Source organism: Coloeus monedula (assembly GCF_965178545.1).
Source record: "Coloeus monedula genome assembly, chromosome: 36".
Classification (NCBI taxonomy): Eukaryota; Metazoa; Chordata; class Aves; order Passeriformes; family Corvidae; genus Coloeus; species Coloeus monedula.
In genome coordinates, this window is record NC_138816.1 from 1634686 (window position 1) to 1658339 (window position 23654).

The 23654-nt window shown below is 62.6% G+C and overlaps 1 protein-coding gene across 1 annotated transcript; it reads left to right on the forward strand.

The window, feature by feature from the left end:
- The first annotated feature begins 239 nt into the window (after positions 1-239).
- LOC309584059 (carnitine O-acetyltransferase-like) lies at positions 240-22807 on the forward strand. Its single transcript, XM_082299963.1, has 14 exons — positions 240-338; positions 5655-5858; positions 6833-6936; positions 7947-8000; positions 10066-10201; positions 11602-11785; positions 15245-15423; positions 16243-16343; positions 16443-16565; positions 16648-16758; positions 18084-18219; positions 18806-18868; positions 20019-20156; positions 22417-22807. The coding sequence occupies exons 1-14, from the start codon at positions 276-278 to the stop codon at positions 22669-22671; spliced, it is 1851 nt and encodes a 616-aa protein (XP_082156089.1). The 5' UTR covers positions 240-275; the 3' UTR covers positions 22672-22807.
- Positions 22808-23654: the final 847 nt, after the last annotated feature.

A 23654-nucleotide genomic window follows, 5' to 3' on the forward strand; every position in this document is an offset into this window, starting at 1 on the left:
TCCGGCTCCGGTGACCCCTCCCCCCTTCAAATCCCGCCCCTCCCCCACCCCGTGTTTGATTGCGCCCCGCCCCCCCCCCCCTTTTCTATCGCGATAATGGGGGAGGGGCTGAGGGGGGGGGCGGGGATCGCCTCTCGCCCCTCCCCCCCCCCCCTCCCACCCTGTTTGGAAATGGGGGCGGGGCGCGGATTCTCCACACCCCCCCCACACGCCCCTCCCCCACCCCACGCCCCCGAGGGGGGAGGGGCCGCGCGGGGGTGGGGGGAGGGGCAGCCATGGGGCGCTCGCTGTGGGGCTGGGGGCGCCGGAGACCCCCCCCGGCCGGGGACCCCCCCGAGGTGAGGCCGGGACCCTTTTTTGGGGAGGGGGGGGGGAGGGGGGGAAATCCCGGGGTGGGGGAGGGGCTGGGGGAACCCCCGGGGGGGGGAGGGGCGGCGCTCGTGCGGGGTCGCACGTCCGCGCGCGGGGGGGGGGGAGGGGCCGGGGAGACACGTGGAGGGGGGGGGGCTTGTTTTGGGGGGGTCCCGTTAATTGGGGAGGGGTCCCGAGTGATTTGGGGGGGGTCAGCGTTAATTGGGGAGGGTCCCGTTAATTGGGGAGGGTCCCGTTAATTGGGGAGGGGTCGGGAGTGATTTGGGGGGTTCCCGTTAATTGGGGAGGGGTCCCGAGTGATTTGGGGGGGGTCAGCGTTAATTGGGGAGGGTCCCGTTAATTGGGGAGGGGTCGCGAGTGATTTGGGGGGTTCCCGTTAATTGGGGAGGGTCCCGTTAATTGAGGAGGGGTCGGGAGTGATTTGGGGGTCTCCCGTTAATTGGGGAGGGGTCTTGTTAATTGGGGAGGGGTAGGGAGTGATTTGGGGGGTCTCCCGTTAATTGGGGAGGGTCCCGTTAATTGGGGAGGGGTCGGGAGTGATTTGGGGGGTTCCGTTAATTGGGGAGGGGTCGCGAGTGATTTGGGGGTTCCCGTTAATTGGGGAGGGGTCGCGAGTTAATTGGGGGGTTCCGTTAATTGGGGAGGGGTCGGGAGTGATTTGGGGGGTTCCCGTTAATTGGGGAGGGGTCTCGTTAATTGGGGAGGGGTCGCGAGTGATTTGGGGGGTCCCGTTAATTGGGGAGGGGTCGCGAGTGATTTGGGGGGCTCCCTTTAATTGGGGGGGGTTCCGTTAATTGGGGAGGGGTCGCGAGTGACTTCGGGGGGTTCCCGTTAATTGGGGAGGGGTCGCGAGTGATTTGGGGGGGTTCCGTTAATTGGGGAGGGGTCGCGAGTGATTTGGGGGGCTCCCGTTAATTGGGGAGGGTTCCCGTTAATTGGGGAGGGTTCCCGTTAATTGAGGAGGGGTCGAGAGTGATTTGGGGGGCTCCCGTTAATTGGGGAGGGTCCCGTTAATTGGGGAGGGGTAGCGAGTGATTTTGGGGGTTCCCGTTAATTGGGGAGGGGTCTCGTTAATTGAGGAGGGGTCGAGAGTGATTTGGGGGTCTCCCGTTAATTGGGGAGGGGTCTTGTTAATTGGGGAGGGGTCGCGAGTGATTTGGGGGGCTCCGCGTTAATTGGGGAGGGGTCGCGAGTGATTTGGGGGGTTCCCGTTAATTGGGGAGGGGTCGCGAGTGATTTGGGGGGTTCCCGTTAATTGGGGAGGGGTCGCGAGTGATTTGGGGGGTTCCGTTAATTGGGGAGGGGTCGGGAGTGATTTGGGGGGTCGCGAGTTAATTGGGGAGGGGTCGCGAGTGATTTGGGGGGTTCCCGTTAATTGGGGAGGGTCCCGTTAATTGGGGAGGGGTCGCGAGTGATTTTGGGGGTTCCCGTTAATTGGGGAGGGGTCTCGTTAATTGAGGAGGGGTCGGGAGTGATTTTGGGGGTTCCCGTTAATTGGGGAGGGGTCTTGTTAATTGGGGAGGGGTCGCGAGTGATTTGGGGGGTTCCCGTTAATTGGGGAGGGGTCGCGAGTGATTTGGGGGGTTCCGTTAATTGGGGAGGGGTCGGGAGTGATTTGGGGGGTTCCCGTTAATTGGGGAGGGGTCTCGTTAATTGGGGAGGGGTTGGGAGTGATTTGGGGGTCTCCCGTTAATTGGGGAGGGGTCTTGTTAATTGGGGAGGGGTCTTGTTAATTGGGGAGGGGTCGCGAGTGATTTGGGGGGTTCCCGTTAATTGGGGAGGGGTCGCGAGTGATTTGGGGGGTTCCGTTAATTGGGGAGGGGTCGGGAGTGATTTGGGGGGTTCCCGTTAATTGGGGAGGGGTCTCGTTAATTGGGGAGGGGTTGGGAGTGATTTGGGGGTCTCCCGTTAATTGGGGAGGGGTCTTGTTAATTGGGGAGGGGTCGCGAGTGATTTGGGGGGCTCCGCGTTAATTGGGGAGGGGTCTCGTTAATTGGGGAGGGGTCGAGAGTGATTTGGGGGGTTCCCGTTAATTGGGGAGGGGTCGGGAGTGATTTGGGGGGTTCCCGTTAATTGGGGAGGGGTCTCGTTAATTGAGGAGGGGTTGGGAGTGATTTGGGGGTCTCCCGTTAATTGGGGAGGGGTCTCGTTAATTGGGGGGTTCCCGTTAATTGGGGAGGGGTCCCGTTAATTGGGGAGGGTCGCGAGTGATTTTGGGGGTTCCCGTTAATTGGGGAGGGGTCTCGTTAATTGGGGGGTTTCCGTTAATTGGGTAGGGTCCCGTTAATTGGGGAGGGTCCCGAGTGATTTGGGGGGTTCCCGTTAATTGGGGGGGTTCCCGTTAATTGGGGAGGGGTCGCGAGTGATTTGGGGGGTTCCCGCTAATTGGGGAGGGTCCCGTTAATTGGGGAGGGGTCGCCAGTGATTAGGGGGGGTTCCCGTTAATTGGGGAGGGGTCCCGTTAATTGGGGAGGGGTCGCGATAATTACGGGGGGTTTCCTGTTAATTGCCGGTGTCCCGTTAATTGGAGGGCTGTCGTTAATTGCGCGTACCCCGTTAATTACGGGCGGGTCCCGTTAATTGCCGATATCCCGTTAATTATGGGGGCTGCCGTTAGTTGTGGGGGGTCCCATTAATTGCCGGTCTCCCGTTAATTACAGGGAACTCCCGTTAATTGCCGAGGGGCTCCCATTAATTGCCGGTATCCCGTTAATTACGGGGGCTCCCCTTAATTGTGGAGAGGGGGGTCCCGTTAATTGCGGGTATCCCGTTAATTGGGGTGGGGTCCTGATAATTACGGGGGGGTCCTGTTAATTGCCGGTATCCCATTAATTGGTGGGCTGCCGTTAATTGCTGGTATCCCGTTAATTACGGGGGGGCTCCCGTTAATTGTGGAGAGGGGCTCCCCTTAATTGTCGGCGTCCCATTAATTGCCGGTATCCCGTTAATTACGGGGGGCTCCCGTTAATTACAGGGGGTTTCCATTAATTGCCGGTATCCCCTTAATTGCGGGGGGTGGGGGGGGCCCATTAATTGACGGTGTCCTGTTAGTTATGGGGGGCTCCGTTAATTGGCGGTATCCCGTTAATTACAGGGGTTTCTCATTAATTGCCGGTATCCTGTTAATTCTGGGGAACTCCGGTTAATTGTTGAGGGGCTTCCATTAATTGCCGGTATCCCGTTAATTACGGGGAACTCCCGTTAATTGCGGGGGGGGGATCCCGTTTTTTGCCGGTATTTCATTAATTGCTGGTATCCCATTAATTACAGGGGCTTCCCGTTAATTGGCGGTATCCCGTTAATTGCTAGTATCCCATTAATTACAGGGAGTTCCCATTAGTTGCCCGTATCCCATTAATTGCCGCTATCCCGTTAATTACGGGGGGCTCCTCTTAATTGCGGAGGGGGGGTCTCATTAATTGCCGGTATCCCGTTAATTATCAGTATCCCTTTAATTACGGGGAACTCCCGTTAATTGCGGCGGAAGAGCTCCCGTTAATTGCGGGTGTCCCATTAATTGCCCGTATCCCGTTAATTACGGGGGGCTCCCCTTAATTGCGGGGGGGGGGGGGAGGGGAGGAATCCTGTTAATTGTCGGTATCCCATTAATTATGGTGGGCTCCCGTTAATTGTGGAGTGGGGTGGTCCCGTTAATTGCCGGTGTCCCGTTAATTGTTGGTGTCCTGTTAATTACGGGGGGCTCCTGTTAATTGTGGAGTGGGGGTGGTCCCGTTAATTGCCGGTATCCCGTTAATTACGGGAACTCCCGTTAATTGGGAGGGGGGGTGTGGGGAATCCCATTAATTGCTGGTATCCTGTTAATTACGGGGGGTTTCCGTTAATTGCCGGCATCCCGTTAATTACGAGGGGCTCCCATTAATTGCTGAGGGGGGTGGTCCCGTTAGTAGCCGGTGTCCCATTAATTGCTGGTGTCCCGTTAATTACGGGGGGTTCCTGTTAATTATTGGTATCCTGTTGATTACAGGAAACTCCCGTTAATTGCTGAGGGGCACCCATTAATTGCTGGTGTCCCGTTAATTACGGGCGGCTCCCGTTAATTGTGGAGGGGGGTGGTCCCGTTAATTGCCGGTGTCCCGTTAATTACGGGGGACTCCCATTAATTACGGGGAGGGTCCCATTAATTGCTGGTGTCCCGTTGATTACGGGGAACTCCCGTTAATTGCGGGGGGAATCCCATTAATTATTGGTATCCCTATTAATTACAGGGGCTTTCTATTAATTGCCAGTATCCCGTTAATTACAGGGAACTCCCGTTAATTACAGGGGGCTCCCATTAATTACAGGGAACTCCCGTTAATTACAGGGGGTTCCCGTTAATTACGGGGGGCTCCCGTTAATTACCACTACCCCGTTAATTGCCGGTATCCCGTTAATTACAGGGGGCTCCCCTTAATTACGGGGGATTCCCATTAATTCCCGGTATCCCGTTTATTACAGGGAGGTCCCGTTAATTACGGGGGATTCCCATTAATTCCCGGCATCCCGTTAATTGCCGGTATCCCATTAATTACGGGGGGCTCCCCTTAATTACGGGGGATTCCCATTAATTCCCGGCATCCCGTTAATTGTCGGTATCCCGTTAATTACAGGGGGCTCCCGTTAATTACCGCTACCCCGTTAATTGCCGGTATCCTGTTAATTACAGGGGGCTCCCATTAATTCCCGGCATCCCGTTAATTGTCGGTATCTCGTTAATTACAGGGGGCTCCCGTTAATTACCGCTACCCCGTTAATTGCCGGTATCGCGTTAATTACAGGGAGCTCCCGTTAATTACGGGGGATTCCCATTAATTCCCGGTATCGCGTTAATTACAGGGGGCTCCCCTAAATTACCGCTACCCCGTTAATTGCCGGTATCCCGTTAATTACAGGGAGCTCCCGTTAATTACGGGGGATTCCCATTAATTCCCGGTATCCCGTTAATTAGAGGGGACTCCCGTTAATTACCGCTACCCCGTTAATTGCCGGTATCCCGTTAATTACAGGGGGCTCCCGTTAATTACGGGGGATTCCCATTAATTCCCGGTATCCCGTTAATTAGAGGGGGCTCGCGTTAATTACCGCTACCCCGTTAATTGCCGGTATCCCGTTAATTACAGGGGACTCCCGTTAATTACGGGGGATTCCCACTAATTCCCGCCATCCCCTTAATTACCCCCAACTCCCCTTAATTACCGGGGGGAGGGGATCTCCCGTTAATTCCCGATCTCTTTCCCCCCCCCCCCCTCCCCCCTTCTCACCCCTCCCCTCCCCCACCTCAGGGGGTGCCCGGGGGGGGCCGCCCCCCCCTGCCCACTCTGGGGGCGACCTTGGGGCGGCTCCTGGGGGCCCTGGAGGCCCTGGTGGCCCCCCCGGACCGGGACCGGACCCGGCGGCTCGTGCGCGATTTTGGGGCGCCGGGGGGGGCGGGGCCGCGGCTGCAGGAGCGGCTGCGCAGGGCCCCCCCCGCCCCCCCCCGGCTGCCGGTGCGTGACCCCCCCGGGGGGGACCCCCGGAATTGGGGAGGGGGGGGATGGAAATTGGGGGAGGGGGATGGAATTGGGGGGGCTGGAATTGGGGGAGGGGGATGGAATTGGGGAGGGGGGGGATGGAAATGGGGAGGGGGATGGAAATTGGGGGGGCTGGAATTGGGGGAGGGGGATGGAAATTGGGGGAGGGGGCTGGAAATTGGGGGAGGGGGCTGGAATTGGGGGGCTGGAATTGGGGGAGGGGGCTGGAATTGGGGGAGGGGGATGGAAATTGGGGGAGGGGGCTGAAATTGGGGGAGGGGGATGGAATTGGGGGAGGGGGATGGAATTGGGGGAGGGGGATGGAAATTTGGGGAGGGGGCTGGAATTGGGGGGGGGATGGAATTGGGGGGGCTGAAATTGGGGGAGGGGGATGGAAATTTGGGGAGGGGGCTGGAATTGGGGGGGGGATGGAATTGGGGGAGGGGGATGGAAATGGGGGGAGGGGGATGGAATTGGGGGGCTGGAATTGGGGGAGGGGGATGGAAATGGGGGGAGGGGGCTGGAATTGGGGGGCTGGAATTGGGGGAGGGGGCCCCGAAACTGGGGGGGGGAGATGAAAATGGGGAGGGGGATGGAAATGGGGGGAGGGGGCTGGAATTGGGGGGGAGCTGAAACTGGGGGGGGTCCCGGGGGAATTTGGGGGGTCCCGGGGGGGTTTTGGAGGGTCCCGGGGGGGTCCCGGGGAGGTTTTGGGGGGTCCCGGGGGGTTTTGGGGTTCGGGGTCTCATCCTGGGGGGGTCCCGGGGGAATTTGGGGGGGTCCGGGGGTGTTTTGGGGTTCGGGGTCTCACACTGGGAGGGTCCTGGGGGGTTTTGGGGGTCCCAGGGGAATTTGGGGGGTCCCGGGGGAGGTTTGGGGGATCCCGGGGGGGGTCTCGGGGGGGTTTTGGGGTTCGGGGTCTCACGCCGGGGGGGTCCCGGGGGGGTCAGGAGTGGCCGTGGGGCTCCAGCGAGCGGCTCCCGCTGCCCGTCCACACCAGCGCCGGACTGGTGCTGCCCCGGCTGGACTGGGAGGACTGGAGGGGGCAGCTCTGGTGAGGGGGGGGGCACTGGGAGGGACTGGGAGGGACTGGGAGGGGATTGGGGGGACTGGGAGGGGGATTGGGAGGCACTGGGAGGGACTGGGAGGGGATTGGGGGGACTGGGAGGGAACTGGGAGGGACTGGGAGGGCACTGGTGTGTCACTGGTCCCTTACTGGTCCCTTACTGGTGTCCCTGGTCCCTTACTGGTCCCTTACTGGTGTCCCTGGCCCTTTAATGGTCCCTCACTGGTTCTTCACTGGTGTCACTGGTCCCTCACTGGTCCCTTACTGGTCCTTCACTGGTCCCTTACTGGTCCCTTACTGGTCCCTCACTGGTGTCACTGGTCCCTTACTGGTCCCTTACTGGTCCCTCACTGGTGTCACTGGTCCCTCACTGGTCCCTTACTGGTCCCTTACTGGTGTCCCTGGTCCCTTACTGGTCCCTTACTGGTGTCACTGCTCCCTTACTGGTGTCACTACTCCCTTACTGGTCCCTTACTGGTGTCACTGGTCCCTCACTGGTCCCTTACTGGTCCCTCACTGCTGCCTTACTGGTGTCACTGGTGTCTTACTGGTCCCTTACTGGTGTCACTGCTCCCTTACTGGTCCGTTACTGGTCCCTTACTGGTCCCTTACTGGTGTCACTGGTCCCTCACTGCTCCCTTACTGGTCCCTCACTGCTCCCTTACTGGTGTCACTGGTCTCTTACTGGTCCCTTACTGGTGTCACTGGTCTCTTACTGCTCCCTTACTGGTCTCTTACTGGTCCCTTACTGGTGTCACTGCTCCCTTACTGGTCCCTTACTGGTCCCTCACTGGTGTCACTGCTCCCTTACTGGTCCCTTACTGGTCTCTTATTCGTCCCTTACTGGTGTCACTGGTCCCTTACTGGTCCCTTACTGGTCCCTTACTGGTGTCCCTGCTCCCTTACTGGTCCCTTACTGGTCCTTTACTGGTGTCCCTGGTCCCTCACTGGTCCCTCACTGGTCCCTTACTGGTCCCTTACTGGTGTCACTGGTCCAGGTTCGCCGCCCGCCTCCTCTCGGGGGTCCTGGACTATCGGGAGCAGCTCCAGAGGTGCCCACGGGGGGGGGAACGGGGGGATTTGGGGGGGTTTTGGGGTTTTTGGGTTTTTTGGGGTTTTTTGGGGGTTTTTGGGTTTTTGGGGTTTGGGTTTTGGGGTTTTTTGTGTTTTTGGGGTTTTTTTGGGGTTTTTTTGGGGTGTTCTGGGTGGGGTTTTTGGGTTTTCTTCTTGGTTTTGGGGGGGGTTGGGTTTTTGGGGGGGTTTTGGGGGTTTTGGGGGTTTTTTTGGGGTTTTTGGTTTTTTTTGGGGTGTCCTGGATGGGTTTTTTTGGTTTTTTTTTTTTGGGGGGTGTCCTGAGTGGGTTTTTTGGGTTTTTGGGGGGGTTTTGGGGTTTTTTTAGGGTGTCCTCGGGGTTTTTTTGGGTTTTTTTGGGGTTTCTTTTGGGTGTCCTGGGTGGGTTTTTTGGGGGGATTTTGGGGTTTTTTGGGTTTTTTTTTTTGGTGTCCTGGGTGGGTTTTTTGGGGGGGTTTTGGGGTTTTTTGGGGGTTTTTTTTGGGTGTCCTGGGTGGGTTCTTTGGGGGGGTTTTGGGGTTTTTTGGGGGTTTTTTTTGGGTGTCCTGGGTGGGGTTTTTGGGGTTTTTTGGGGTGTCCTGAGTGGGTTTTTTTGGGGTGTCCGGGGTGGGTTTTTTTGGTTTTTTAAGGTTTTTTTTGGGGTGTCCGGGGTGGGTTTTTTGGGGTTTTTTTTGCAGTATCCTCAGTAGGTTTTTTTGGGGTGTCCCAGATCGGTTTTTTTTTGTTTTTTTTGGGGTGTCCTGGGTGGGTTTTTTTAGGTTTTTTTCGGGTGTCCTGGATGAGTTTTTGGGGTTTTTTTGGGGTGTCCTGGGTGGGTTTTTTTGGGGTGTCCCAGATCGGTTTTTTGGGTTTTTTTGGGGTGTCCTGGCTGGGTTTTTTGGGGGTTTTTTTAGGGTTTTTTTTGGGGTGTCCTGGGTGGATATTTTTGGGGTTTTTTGGGGGTGTCCTGGGTGGGGTTTATTGAAGTTTTTTTGGGGTGTCCTGAGTGGGTTTTTTTTTTGTTTTTTTGGGGTGTCCTGGGTGGGTTTTTTTGGGGGTTTTTTGGGGTTTTTTTTTGTTTTTTTGGGATGTCCTGGGTGGGTTTTTTGGTTTTTTTTTTGCAGTATCCTCAGTAGGTTTTTTTGGGGTGTCCCAGATCGGGTTTTTTTTGTTTTTTTGGGGTGTCCTGGGTGGGTTTTTTTAGGTTTTTTTAGGTTTTTTTCAGGTGTCCTGGGTGGGTTTTTTTGGGGTGTCCCAGATCGGTTTTTTGGGTTTTTTTGGGGTGTCCTGGCTGGGTTTTTTGGGGGTTTTTTTAGGTTTTTTTTGGGGTGTCCTGGGTGGATATTTTTAGGGTTTTTTGGGGGTGTCCTGGGTGGGGTTTATTGAAGTTTTTTTGGGGTGTCCTGGGTGGGTTTTTTTGGGGTTTTTTTTGGATTTTTTGGGATGTCCTGGGTGGGTTTTTTTGGGGTTTTTTTTGGTTTTTTTGGGGTGTCCTGGGTGGGTTTTTTTGGGGTTTTTTTTGGTTTTTTTGGGGTGTCCGGGGTGGGTTTTTTGGTTTTTTTTTTGCAGTATCCTCAGTAGGTTTTTTTGGGGTGTCCCAGATCGGTTTTTTTTGGTTTTTTTGGGGTGTCCTGGGTGGGGTTTTTTTGTTTTTTTAGGTTTTTTTGGGGTGTCCTGGGTGGGTTTTTTTAGGTTTTTTTCAGGTGTCCTGGATGAGTTTTTGGGGTTTTTTTGGGGTGTTCTCGGTAGGTTTTTTTGGGGTGTCCCAGATCGGTTTTTTGGTTTTTTTTGGGGTGTCCTGGGTGGGGTTTATTGAAGTTTTTTTTGGGGTGTCCTGAGTGGGTTTTTTTTTTGTTTTTTTGGGATGTCCGGGGTGGGATTTTTGGTTTTTTTTTTTTTTTGCAGTATCCTCAGTAGGTTTTTTTGGGGTGTCCCAGATCGGTTTTTTTTGGGTTTTTGGGGTGTCCTCGATAGATTTTTTGGCGGATTTTTTTTTTTTAGGGGGGTCGTTTCAGGCCCGGGGTGGTTTTTTTGGGGTGACCCTGACCCTGTGCCCCCCCCGGACAGGCGGGACCCCCCCGAGCCGTGGGTGCAGGCGGCTTTCGGGGGGTGCCGGGTGCCGGGACCCCGACGGGACGAGGTCCTGAGGGTCCCCCCGGGGGCGCAGCCCCCCCCCTTCGTCACCGTCAGCGCCAACGGGCAGGTGTGGGGGAGGGGCTGGGGGGGTCCTGGGGGGTCCTGGGGGGGTCCTGGGGGGTCCTGGGGGGTTTGGGGGGGTCCTGGGGGGGTTCTGGGTGAGTCTGGGGCGTCCTGGGGGGGCGTGGGGGGAGGGTCTGGGGGGTTCTGGGAGGGTTCTGGGTGAGTCCGGGGGGTCCTGGAGGGGTCCTGGGGGGGCGTGGGGGGGTTTCTGGGGGGTTCTGGGGGTCCGGGGGGGTTCTGGGGGGTTCTGGGGGGTTCTGGGGGGGTCCTGGGGGAGTTTGGGGGGTCCTGGGGGGTTCTGGGTGTCCTGGGGGTTCCTGGGGGGTTCTGGGGGGGTCCTGGGGGGTTCTGAGGGGGTTTGGGGGGGTCCTGGGGGGGTTCTGGGTGAGTCTGGGGGGTCCTGGGGGGGCGTGGGGGGAGGGTCTGGGGGGATCCGGGGGGGGTTCTGGGTGAGTCCGGGGGGTCCTGGGGGGGTTCTGGGGGAGTTTGGGGGGGTCCTGGGTGAGTCTGGGGGTCCTGGGTGAGTCTGGGGGGTTCGGGGGGGGTCCTGGGAGGGTCCTGGGGGGGCGTGGGGGGAGGGTCTGGGGGGTTCTGGGTGAGTCTGGGGGTTCCTGGGGGGTTCGGGGGGGGTCCTGGGGGGTTCTGAGGGGGTTTGGGGGGGTCCTGGGGGGGTTCTGGGTGAGTCTGGGGGGTCCTGGGGGGGTCCTGGGGGAGTTTGGGGGGGGTCCGGGGGGGATTCTGGGGGTCCTGGGTGAGTCTGGGGGGTTCGGGGGGGGTCCTGGGAGGGTCCTGGGGGGGCGTGGGGGGAGGGTCTGGGGTGTCCTGGGGGGTTTCTGGGGGGGTCCTGGGGGGGCGTGGGGGGAGGGTCTGGGGTGTCCTGGGGGGTTTCTGGGAGGGTCCTGGGGGGGCGTGGGGGGAGGGTCTGGGGGGTTCTGGGTGTCCTGGGGGTTCCTGGAGGGTTCTGGGGGGGTCCTGGGGGGTTCTGAGGGGGTTTGGGGGGGTCCGGGGGGGGTTCTGGGTGAGTCTGGGGGGTCCTGGGTGGTTCTGGGGGAGTTTGGGGGGGGTCCGGGGGGGGTTCTGGGGGTCCTGGGTGAGTCTGGGGGGTCCTGGGGGGGCGTGGGGGGAGGGTCTGGGGGGGTTCTGGGTGAGTCTGGGGGTTCCTGGGGGGTTCTGGGGGGTCCTGGGGGGTTCTGGGGGGATTTGGGGGGGTCCTGGGGGGGTTCTGGGGGAGTCTGGGGGGTCCTGGGTGGGTCCTGGGGGGGATTCTGGGGGGCCTTTGGGGGGGTCCTGGATGAGTCCAAATTCGGGGGAGGGGGGGGAGAGGGAGGGCAATAATTTTGGGGAGGGGTCTCACCCCAAATTTTACTCTCTCTCTCTTTCCCCCCCTCCCCCCCCCAATTCCAGTTTTTCCTGGTGGGGGTCGCCGCCCCCTCGGGCCGCCCCCTGCCCCCCCCCGCCCTTCTGGCGGCCCTGGAGGGGCTCCGGGCGCGCGCGGGGGGGGGAGGGGCCCGCGCCCACCCCCCCGTGGGGCTCCTGACGGGGCAGCACCGGCAGGACTGGGGGAGGGTCCACGGCCTCATGATGAGGGGTGAGGGGGGGGCTGGGGGGGGGGATTTTGGGGGGGTCTGGGAGGGATTTTGGGGGGGTTGGGGGGGATTTGGGGGCATTTGGGGGGGTCTGGGGGTGGTTTGGGGGGTCTGGGGGGGATTTTGGGGGGGTCTGGGAGTGGTTTGGGGGGTCTGGGGGGGATTTTGGGGGGGTCTGGGGGTGGTTCGGGGGGTCTAGGGGGGATTTAGGGGGGTCTGGGGGAGGTTTGGTGGAATTTGGGGGGTCTGGGGGGATTTTAGGGGGGTCTGGGTTCAGTTTGGGGGGATCTGGGGAGATTCAGGAGGATTTGGGGGCGTCTGGGGAGGTTTGGGGGTGGTTCCGGGGAGATTTGGGGGGGTCTGGGGGTATTTGGGGGGGTCTGGGGGTGGTTTGGGGGGAATTTGGGGGGGTCTGGGGGTGGTTTGGGGGGTCTAGGGGGGATTTTGGGGGGGTCTGGGAGTGGTTTGGGGGGTCTAGGGGGGATTTTGGGGGGGTCTGGGAGTGGTTCGGGGGGTCTGGGGGGGATTTGGGAGAATTTGGGGGGGTCTGGGGGTGGTTCAGGGGGTCTAGGGGGGATTTAGGGGGGTCTGGGGGTGGTTCGGGGTGGTCTGGGGGGGATTTGAGGGGCTTGGGGGGGATTTTTGGGGGGGTCTGGGAGGGATTTTGGGGGGGTTGGGGGGGATTTGGGGGCATTTGGGGGGGTCTGGGGGTGGTTTGGGGGGTCTGGGGGGGATTTAGGGGAATTTGGGGGGGTCTGGGAGGGATTTGGGGGGGTCTGGAGGTGGTTTGGGGGTGGTTCCGGGGAGATTTGGGGGGGTCTGGGGGAATTTGGGGGGTCTGGGGGTGGTTCGGGGGGTGTAGGGGGGATTTTGGGGGGGTCTGGGGGTGGTTTGGGGGGTCTAGGGGGGATTTTGGGGGGGTCTGGGAGTGGTTCGGGGGGTCTGGGGGGGATTTGGGAGAATTTGGGGGGGTCTGGGGGTGGTTCGGGGGGTCTAGGGGGGATTTTGGGGGGGTCTGGGAGTGGTTTGTGGGGTCTGGGGGGGATTTGGGAGAATTTGGGGGGGTCTGGGGCTGGTTCGGGGGAATTTCGGGTTTCTGGGGGGGATTTGGGGGGGTCTGGGGGAGATTTAGGGGGATTTGGGGGGGTCTGGGGGTGGTTCAGGGGGTCTAGGGGGGATTTAGGGGGGTCTGGGGGTGGTTCGGGGGAATTTGGGGGGTCTGGGGGGGATTTTAGGGGGGTCTGGGTTCGGCTTGGCGGGGTCTGGGGGAGATTCAGGGGGATTTGGGGGGGTCTGGAGGTGGTTTGGGGGTGGTTCCGGGGAGATTTGGGGGGTCTGGGGGGGATTTGGGGGGGGGTTGGGGGGTCTGGGGGTGGTTTGGGAGAATTTGGGGGGGTCTGGGGGTGGTTCGGGGGCCTCTTTGGGAGGGTTGGGGGGTCTGGAAGGGGTTGGGGGGGTCTAGGGGGGATTTAGGGGGGTCTGGGAGGGATTTAGGGGGGTCTGGGGGGGATTTTGGGGGGTCTGGGTTCGGTTTGGGGGGATCTGGGGAGATTCAGGGGGATTTGGGGGCGTCTGGGGAGGTTTGGGGGTGGTTCCGGGGAGATTTGGGGGGGTCTGGGGGAATTTGGGGGGTCTGGGGGTGGTTTGGGGGGTCTAGGGGGGATTTTGGTGGGGTCTGGGGGTGGTTCGGGGGGTCTGGGGGGGATTTGGGAGAATTTGGGGGGGTCTGGGGGTGGTTCAGGGGGTCCAGGGGGGATTTAGGGGGGGTCTGGGGGTGGTTTGGGGGAATTTGGGGGGTCTGGGGGGGATTTTAGGGGGGTCTGGGTTCGGTTTGGGGGGATCTGGGGAGATTCAGGAGGATTTGGGGGCGTCTGGGGAGGTTTGGGGGTGGTTCCGGGGAGATTTGGGGGGGTCTGGGGGAATTTGGGGGGGTCTGGGGGTGGTTTGGGGGGTCTGGGGGGGATTTGGTGGGGTCTGGGAGTGGTTCGGGGGGTCTGGGGGGGATTTGGGAGAATTTGGGGGGGTCTGGGGGTGGTTCAGGGGGTCTAGGGGGGATTTAGGGGGGGTCTGGGGGTGGTTCGGGGGAATTTCGGGGTTCTGGGGGGGATTTGGGGGGGTCTGGGGGTGGTTCAGGGGGTCTAGGGGGGATTTAGGGGGGTCTGGGAGGGATTTAGGGGGGTCTGGGGGAGGTTTGGGGGAATTTGGGGGGTCTGGGGGTGATTGGGGGGGGTCTGGGTTCGGCTTGGGGGGGTCTGGGGGAGATTCAGGGGGATTTGGGGGGGTCTGGAGGTGGTTTGGGGGTGGTTCCGGGGAGATTTGGGGGGGTCTGGGGGAATTTGGGGGGCTTGGGGGGGATTTGGGGGGTCTGGGGGGGATTTTGGGGTGGTCTGGGGGTGGTTCAGGGGGTCTGGGTGGGGCAGTGGGCGTGGTCAGAGCTGGGTGGGGCAGTGGGCGTGGCCACACCTGGGTGATGCAGTGGGCGTGGCCACACCTGGGTGATGCAGTGGGCGTGGCCACACCTGGGTGGCGCAGTGGGCGTGGCCACACCTGGGTGGCGCAGTGGGCGTGTCCACACCTGGGTGAGGCAGTGGGCGTGGTCAGAGCTGGGTGGGGCAGTGGGCGTGGCCACACCTGGGTGAGGCAGTGGGTGTGGTCACACCTGGGTGATGCAGTGGGCGTGGCCACACCTGGGTGGCGCAGTGGGCGTGGCCACACCTGGGTGATGCAGTGGGCGTGGCCACACCTGGGTGGCGCAGTGGGCGTGGTCAGAGCTGGGTGGGGCAGTGGGCGTGGCCACACCTGGGTGAGGCAGTGGGCGTGGTCACACCTGGGTGAGGCAGTGGGCGTGGCCACACCTGGGTGAGGCAGTGGGTGTGGTCACACCTGGGTGATGCAGTGGGCGTGGCCACACCTGGGTGGCGCAGTGGGCGTGGCCACACCTGGGTGGCGCAGTGGGCGTGGCCACACCTGGGTGGCGCAGTGGGCGTGGTCAGAGCTGGGTGGGGCAGTGGGCGTGGCCACACCTGGGTGGGGCAGTGGGCGTGGCCACACCTGGGTGAGGCAGTGGGCGTGGCCACACCTGGGTAAGGCAGTGGGCGTGGCCACACCTGGGTGGGGCAGTGGGCGTGTCCACACCTGGGTGAGGCAGTGGGCGTGGTCAGAGCTGGGTGGGGCAGTGGGCGTGGTCAGAGCTGGGTGGGGCAGTGGGCGTGGCCACACCTGGGTGGGGCAGTGGGCGTGGTCAGAGCTGGGTGAGGCAGTGGGCGTGGCCAGAGCTGGGTGGGGCAGTGGGCGTGGCCACACCTGGGTGAGGCAGTGGGCGTGGCCACACCTGGGTGGGGCAGTGGGCGTGGTCATAGCTGGATGATGCAGTGGGCGTGGGCACACCTGGGTGGGGCAGTGGGCGTGGCCACACCTGGCGGCAGGTGGGCGTGTCCCGTTAAGCCCCGCCCCTCCCCCAGACCGGCTGAGCCGCGCCTCCCTGGGCCGGATCCAGCGGAGCCTCCTGGTGCTGAGCCTGGACTCACCTGTGCTGGCCCCGCCCAGTGGGCGTGGCCCCGAGGGCGTGGCCGCCCAGGTGCTGCACGGGGGCGGGGCCGGCGCCAACAGCGCCAACCGCTGGTGGGACAAGACGCTGCAGGTGGGCGGGGCCTCGGGGGGGCGGGGCTCACCTGAGGGGCGTGGTCACAGCTGGGGGCGGGGCTTTGGTGGGCGGGGGTCACACCTGGGGGTGGGGTTACAGCTGGGGGTGGGGTTACACCTGAGGGGCGTGGCCTCACCTGAGGGGCGTGGTTACACCTGGGTGTGGGGTCATACCTGAGGGGCGTGGCCTCACCTGGGGGTGGGGTCACACCTGGGGGGCGTGGTCACACCTGGGTGTGGGGTTACACCTGAGGGGCGTGGCCTCACATGTGGGGGCGTGGCCTTACATGTTGGGGCGTGGTCGCACCTGAGGGGCGTGGCCTCACCTGGGTGTGGGGTCACACCTGAGGGGCGTGGTCACACCTGGGGGCGTGGCCTCACCTGTGGGGCGTGGCTTGGCCTTCTCGGGCATTTTCCGCTTGGGATTTTTGGGCTCTCCCAAACCTGGGTGGTGCCAGTGGGGCGGTGCCCAGGTGAGCAGTGCCCAGGTGAGCACCGCCCAGGTGAGCACCACCCAGGTGAGCAGTGCCCAGGTGAGCACCACCCAGGTGGGCACTGCCCAGGTGAGCACTGCCCAGGTGGGCACCACCCAGGTGAGCACCGCCCAGGTGAGCACTGCCCAGGTGAGCACTGCCCAGGTGGGCACCACCCAGGTGGGCACCACCCAGGTGAGCACCGCCCAGGTGGGCACCACCCAGGTGGGCACCACCCAGGTGAGCACTGCCCAGGTGGGCACCACCCAGGTGAGCACTGCCCAGGTGAGCACCGCCCAGGTAACCACCACCCAGGTGAGCTCACCTGTTGTGCCCACACCCAGCTCGTGGTGGGCCAGGATGGCACCTGCGGGGCTCTCTACGACCCGGCCGTCACCGACAGCGCCGTGGTGGCCGAGCTGCTGGACCACGCCCTGGAGCACAGGTGAGAGCTGCTGCGCTGGGCGTGGCTCCGGCGAGGGGCGTGGCCCAGGTGACCTCACCTGCGCTCAGGTACATCCCCCTCCCCTCCCCCACCCTGCAGCCGCCGCCTCGGCCCCACCCCCCCGGCAGCTCCCCCGCCCCTCCCCCCGCCCCAGCGGCTGCGCTTCAGCGTCGGCCCCGAAATCGTGCCCGAGGTGGAGAGAGCCAAGCGCCACCTGGACAGGTGAGGTGGGGGAGGGGCTGGGGGTGAGGCTGGGGGTGGGGGAGGGGCCGCTGTGATGCCCTCTGCCCCTCCCCCCCCCCAGCCTGGCGGCCGATGTGGACGTTCACTGCTTCCAGCACGAGGGCCTGGGCGCGGCCGCGGGGCTGCGGCCCGAGGCGCTGGTCCAGGTGGCGCTGCAGGTGGCCTTCTACAGGTGAGGGGGGCTGGGAGGGGGCACCTGGGGGGAGCTGGGGGGCACCTGGGGGTACCTGGGGGGAGCTGGGGGGAGCTGGGGGGAGCTGGGGGCACCTGGGGGGAGTTGGGGGCACCTGGGGGGTATTTGGGGGGAGCTGGGGGCACCTGGAGGGAGCTGGGGGCACCTGGGGGGAGCTGGGGGGAGCTGGGGGGTACCTGGGGGGAGCTGGGGGTACCTGGGGGTACCTGGGGAGTATCTGGGGGCACCTGGGGGGAGCTGGGGGGAGCTGGGGGCACCTGGGGGTATCTGGGGGGTACCTGGGGGTACCTGGGGGGAGCTGGGGGGAGCTGGGGGCACCTGGGGGTACCTGGGGGGCACCTGGGGGTATCTGGGGGTATCTGGGGAGTACCTGGGGGTACCTGGGGGGCACCTGGGGGGAGCTGGGGGCACCTGGGGGTACCTGGGGGGAGCTGGGGGCACCTGGGGGGTACCTGGGGGGAGCTGGGGGCACCTGGGGGTACCTGGGGGGCACCTGGGGGTATCTGGGGGTATCTGGGGAGTACCTGGGGGTACCTGGGGGGCACCTGGGGGCACCTGGGGGTACCTGGGGGTACATGGGGGGAGCTGGGGAGTATCTGGGGGTACCTGGGGGGTACCTGAGGGGAGCTGGGGGTACCTGGGGGTATCCGGGGGTATCTGGGGGTATCTGGGAGCACCTGGAATCACCTGGGGGCACACCTGGGCATGCCTGGGGGCACACCTGGGCACACCGGGGCACACCAGAGCACACCCAGGATACACCTGGGCTCACCTGGGGCACGCCTAGGGCACACCTGGGGCTCACCTGGGTGCACTTGGGACACACCTGGGGCACCTGGAATCACCTGGGGGCACCCGGGGGCATCTGGGGCACACCTGGGGGCACCTGAAATCAACAGGTGTGCCAAGGTGGGACCCAGGTGTGCCCTGGGTGTGTCCCAGGTGTGCCCAGGTGTGCCCAGGTGTGCCCTGGTGTGTCCAGGTGTGCCCCAGGGGTACCCAGGGATGGGGGACACACCTGAGCCCAGGTGAGCTCTGGGTGTGCCCCAGGTGTGCCCAGGTGTGCCCAGGTGCACCCCAGGTGTGCCCAGGTGTGCCCAGGTGTGCCCCCAGGTGCCCCCCAGGTGTGCCCCAAGGATGGGGGACACCCCTGAGCCCAGGTGAGCCCTGGGTGTGTCCAGGTGTGCCCAGGCGCACCCCAGGTGTGCCCAGGTGTGCCCCAGATGCCCCCAGGTGCACCCCAGGTGTGCCCAGGGATGGGGGACGCCCCTGAGCCCAGGTGAGCTCACCTGTGCCCCCCGCAGGGCCCACGGCTCCCTCTGTGCCACCTGCGAGCCGCTGTCGCTGCGCCGGGTGCTACCTGGCTGCACCGACCTGCTGCGCCCACCTGGGCCGCCCTGCCTGGCACTGGCCCGTGCCCTCGACGACCCCGACGCGCAGGTGAGGGCAGGGCGGGGGGCGGGCGGGGCCCAGGTGTGCCCAGGTGTGCCCAGGTGGGACCCAGGTGTGCCCAGGTGTGCCCCAGGTGTGCCCAGGTGTGCCAAGGTGTGCCCCAGGTGTGCCCCAGGTGTGCCCAGGTGTCCCTAGGTGTACCAAGGTGGGACCCAGGTGTACCCAGGTGTACCCAGGTGTGCCAAGGTGGGAGCCAGGTGTGCCCAGGTGTCCCTAGGTGTGCCCCAGTGGTGCCCAAGTGTGCCCAGGTGTGCCAAGGTGGGACTCAGGTGCAACTCAGGTGCCCCCATGTGTGACACAGGGCTGCCCAGGTGTGCCCAGGTGTGCCCAGGTGTGCCCCAGGTGTGCTCAGATGCCCCCAGGTGTGCCCCAGGTGTGCCCCCAGGTGCCCCCAGGTGTCCCCAGGTGTGTCCCACGTGCCCCCCAGGGGTGCCCAGATGCCCCCAGGTGCCCTCAGGTGTGCCCCAGGTGTCCCCAGGTGTGCCCCAGGTGCCCCCAGGTGCCCCCAGGTGTGCCCCCAGGTGTGCCCAGGTGCCCCCAGGTGTGCCCAGGTGTGACCCAGGTGTGTCCCCAGCCCGAGCTGCTGCTGGCGCTGCTGCGCGAGGCCGTGGAGGCGCAGGACAGGCGGACGGAGGAGGTGAGGGGGAGGGGACAGGTGAGGGGTGGGAGTGGCGTGGGGGCGTGCCCAGGGGTGTGCCCAGGGGTGTGCCCAGGGGTGTGCCCAGGTGTGTGCCCAGGTGTGCCCAGGGGTGTGCCCAGGTGTGTGCCCAGGTGTGCTCAGGTGTGTGCCCAGGGGTGTGCCCAGGGGTGTGCCCAGGTGTGGGGATGTGGCTCTGGGTGTGGCTCCGGCTGTGCCCAGGTGTGTCCCGGTGTGCCCAGGTGTGTGCCCAGGTGTGCCCAGGTGCGTGGGTGTGCCTCTGGCTGTGCCCAGGTGTGTCCCAGTGTGCCCAGGTGTGTGCCCAGGTGTGTGGGTGTGGCTCCGGCTGTGCCCAGGTGCGCCCAGGGGTGTGCCCAGGTGTGTGCCCAGGTGTGCCCCGCCCCTCGGTGCCCAGGTGTGTGGGTGTGGCTCTGGCTGTGCCCAGGTGTGCCTAGGTGTGTGCCCAGGTGTGTCCAGGTGTGTGCGCAGGTGTGTGGGTGTGGCTCTGGCTGTGCCCAGGTGTGCCCAGGTGCATGGGTGTGGCTCTGGCTGTGCCCAGGTGTGTCCAGGTGTGTGCCCAGGTGTGCCCAGGTGTGTCCAGGTGCATGGGTGTGCCTCTAGCTGTGCCCAGGTGCACCCAGGTGTGTGCCCAGGTGTGCCCAGGTGTGTGCCCAGGTGTGTGCCCAGGTGCGTGGGTGTGGCTCTGGCTGTGCCCAGGTGCGCCCAGGTGTGTGCCCAGGTGTGCCCAGCTGTGTGGGCGTGGCCGCACAGGTGACTCTGTGCCCCGCCCCTCGGTGCCCAGGTGTGTGGGTGTGGCTCTGGCTGTGCCCAGGTGTGCCCAGGCGTGTGCCCAGGTGTGCCCAGGTGTGCCCAGGTGTGTGCCCAGGTGTGTGCCCAGGTGTGTGCGCAGGTGTGCCCAGGTGTGCCGAGCTGTCTGGGTGTGCCTCTAGCTGTGCCCAGGTGTGTCCAGGTGTGTGCCCAGGTGTGCCCAGGTGTGTCCAGGTGTGTGGGTGTGTCTCTAGTTGTGCCCAGATGTGTGCCCAGGTGTGTGCCCAGATGTGCCCAGCTGTGTGCCCAGCTGTGTGCCCAGGTGTGTGCCCAGCTGTGTGGGCGTGGCCGCACAGGTGACCCCCCGCCCCTCGGTGCCCAGGTGCTGTCCGGGCGGGGCCCCGAGCGCCACCTGCAGCGGCTGCGCCAGGCAGCGCTGGCGGCCGGGGAGCCGCTCCCCGAAATCTTCCTGGACCCCGCCTACGCCGAGGCCACGCACTTCCGGCTCTGCACCCTGCAGGTGAGCCCGAGCACCCCGAAAACCACCCGGGACACCCCCAAAAAATCACCCGGGACACCCAAAAACCGCCCGGGACACCAAAAAACACCCAGGGACCCCAAAAACCTCCTGGGAGCCCCCAAAAACCACCCGGGGAGCCCAAAAAACCACCCGGGGACCCCAAAAACCTCCTGGGAGCCCCCAAAAACACCCGGGGACCCCAAAAATCACCCGGGGACCCCAAAAACCACCCAGGGACCCCAAAAACCTCCTGGGAGCCCCCAAAAACACCCGGGGACCCCAAAAAACACCCGGGACACCCCCAAAAACCACCCGGGGACCCCAAAAAAACACACGGGAACCCCCAAAAAACACCCGGGACACCCCAAAAACTTCCTGGGGACCCCAAAAATCTCCTGGGGACCCCAAAAACCTCCTGGGAGCCCCCAAAAACACCCGGGGACCCCAAAAAACACCCGGGACACCCCAAAAAAATCACCCGGGGACCCCAAAAACCACCCGGGACACCCCAAAAACCACCCGGGACACCAAAAAACACCCAGGGACCCCAAAAACCTCCTGGGAGCCCCCAAAAACACCCGGGGACCCCAAAAAACACCTGGGACACCCCCAAAAGCCACCCGGGACACCCCCAAAAACCACCCGGGACATCCCAAAAAAACCACCCAGGGACCCCAAAAAAATCACCCGGGACACCCCAAAAAAATCACCCGGGACACCCCAAAAATCACCCGGGGCACCCCAAAAATCACCCGGGGACCCCAAAAACCACCCAGGGACCCCAAAAAAATCACCCGAGGAGCCCAAAAACCACCCGGGACACCCCAAAAACCACCCGGGACACCCCCAAAAACCACCCGGGGACCCCAAAAAAACACACGGGAACCCCCAAAAAACACCCGGGACACCCCAAAAACTTCCTGGGGACCCCAAAAATCTCCTGGGGACCCCAAAAACCTCCTGGGAGCCCCCAAAAACACCCGGGGACCCCAAAAAACACCCGGGACACCCCAAAAAAATCACCCAGGGACCCCAAAAACCACCCGGGACACCCCAAAAAAATCACTCGGGGACCCCAAAAACCACCCAGGGACCCCAAAAACTTCCTGGGAGCCCAAAAAACCACCCGGGACACCCCAAAAAAATCACCCGGGGAGCCCAAAAAACCACCCGGGGACCCCAAAAACCACCTGGGACACCCCAAAAAAAAATCCAGGGGCCCCAAAAAGCTCCTGGGAGCCCCCAAAATCACATGGGACACCCCAAAAAACCACCCGGGGACCCCAAAAACCTCCTGGGAGCCCCAAAAAAACACATGGGAACCCCCAAAAACCACCCGGGGACCCCAAAAACCTCCTGGGGACCCCAAAAAAACTCCTGGGAGCCCCCAAAAACCTCCTGGGAGCCCCCAAAATCACACGGGACACCCCAAAAACCACCCTGAATACCCCAAAAATCCACCCAGGAACCCCAAAACATTTGGGAACCCCAAAAACCACCCAGGAGCCCCAAAAACCACCCGGGAACCCCCAAAAAACCACCCTGAATACCCCAAAAATCCAGTAACACCTAAAAATCCCCCCCAAATTTCCCCCAAATCCCCCCCCAATTTTCCCCAAATCTGCCAAGTCCCCCCCAAAATCTCCCAGATCCCCCCAAAATCCTCCCCAAAATTCCCTAAATCCCCCCAAAATCCCTGAAATCCCCCCAAATCTCCCAAATCCCTCCCCAAATCCCTCCTCAAATCCCTCAAAATCCCTTAAGTCCCCCAAAATTCCCCAAATCCTCCCCAAACCCCCCTAAATCCCCCCCGAATTGCCCCAAATCCCCCCAGATCCCCCAAAATCCCCCCAAATCTCCCAATTCCTCCCAAAATCCCCCAAACTCCCTCAAACTCCCCCAAACTCCCCCAAATCTCTCCCAAATCCCCCCAAAATCCCCTCAAATCCCCCCAAATGCCCCTCCAAAGTCCCCCAAATCCCCCCCAAATCCTCTCAAATCCCCCCAAATCCCCCTCAAAATCCCCCAAATTCCCCCCAAATCCCCCGCAAATCCCCCCAAACTCCCCCAAATCCCCCTCAAATCTCCCCCAAATCCCCCCCAACCCCCCCAAACCCCCCAAATCCCCCCCCAAATTCCCCACATCCCCCCAAATCCTCCCCAAATCCCCCTAAATCCTCCCCAAATCCTCCCCAAATCCCCCCCCAAATTCCCCAAATCCCCCCAAATCCCCCCTAAATCCCCCCAAATTCCCCCCCAGGTGCGCTCCCGTGAGGGCTCGTGGCTGCTCCGGGGGCCGCTGGTGCCGGACGGTTACGGGGTGGGGGTGGGGCACGTGGCCCCCCGGGACCCCCCCCCGAAGGACCCCCGAGCCCCCTCCCCAAATTGGGGGCTGCGCGTGGCCGTCACCGCCTTCGGCTGCTGCCGCCGCACCGGGGCCGCGCACCTGGGCAGCGCCGTGCGCGGGGTCCTGGAGCGCCTGGGGGGGCTCCTGCGGGGCCGCGCCCTCCCCTGAGCCCCCTCCCCAAAAAAAAAATCCATCCCCAAAAAAATCCCCGAAATCCCCCCCAAAAAAATCCCGCCCCAAATGGCCCGAAATCACCCCGAAATCACCCCGCAAATTTCCCCAAATCTCTGAAATCCCACCCCAAATCCTCCCCAAAATTCCGCCTGGGGGGGGCTCCTGCGGGGCCGCGCCCTCCCCTGAGCCCCCTCCCCCCCAAAAAAAAATCCGTCCCCAAAAAAATCCCCCCAAAAATCCCACCGCGAATGGCCCCAAATCTCTGAAATCGCACCCCAAATCCTCCCCCCAAATTCTGCCCCAAATCCCCCCAAATCTGCTCAATCCCCCCCAAATCCCCCTCAAATCCTCCCCAAAATCCCCCAAAATTCCCCCAAAATCCCCTCCCAAATCCCCCCCGAAATCCCCGTCAAATTCCCCAAAATCCTCCCTAAATCCCCCATCAAATTTCCCCAAATCCCCCCCAGATCCTCCCCTAAATCCTCCCCAAATCCCCCCCCCAAAAATCCCCCCCAAATCTCCCCAGATCCCCAAAATCCCCCCCCAAAATCCCTGAAAATCCCCCGAAATCTCCCCCAAATCTCCCCAAATCTCCCCCAAAATCCCCTAAATCCCCCTCAAATCTCCCAAATCCCCCCCCAAAATCCCCCCCAAAGGACCCCCGGGCCCCCTCCCCAAATTGGGGGCTGCGCGGGGTCCTGGAGCGCCTGGGGGGGCTCCTGCGGGGCCGCGCCCTCCCCTGAGCCCCCTCCCCAAAAAAAAAATCCATCCCCAAAAAAATCCTCGAAATCCCCCCCAAAAAAATCCCGCCCCAAATGGCCCGAAATCACCCCGCAAATTTCCCCAAATCTCTGAAATCCCACCCCAAATCCTCCCCAAAATTCCGCCTGGGGGGGCTCCTGCGGGGCCGCGCCCTCCCCTGAGCCCCCTCCCCCCAAAAAAAATCCGTCCCCAAAAAAATCCCCCCAAAAATCCCA

Excerpts from the sequence above, each read along its gene's own strand:
- LOC309584059 (XM_082299963.1), top strand. The coding sequence starts at position 276 with ATGGGGCGCTCGCTGTGGGGCTGGGGGCGCCGGAGACCCCCCCCGGCC. Across the intron at positions 16,344-16,442 it reads GACCACGCCCTGGAGCACAG|CCGCCGCCTCGGCCCCACCC; the intron begins GTGAGAGCTGCT and ends CCCACCCTGCAG. Across the intron at positions 20,157-22,416 it reads TCCGGCTCTGCACCCTGCAG|GTGCGCTCCCGTGAGGGCTC; the intron begins GTGAGCCCGAGC and ends ATTCCCCCCCAG.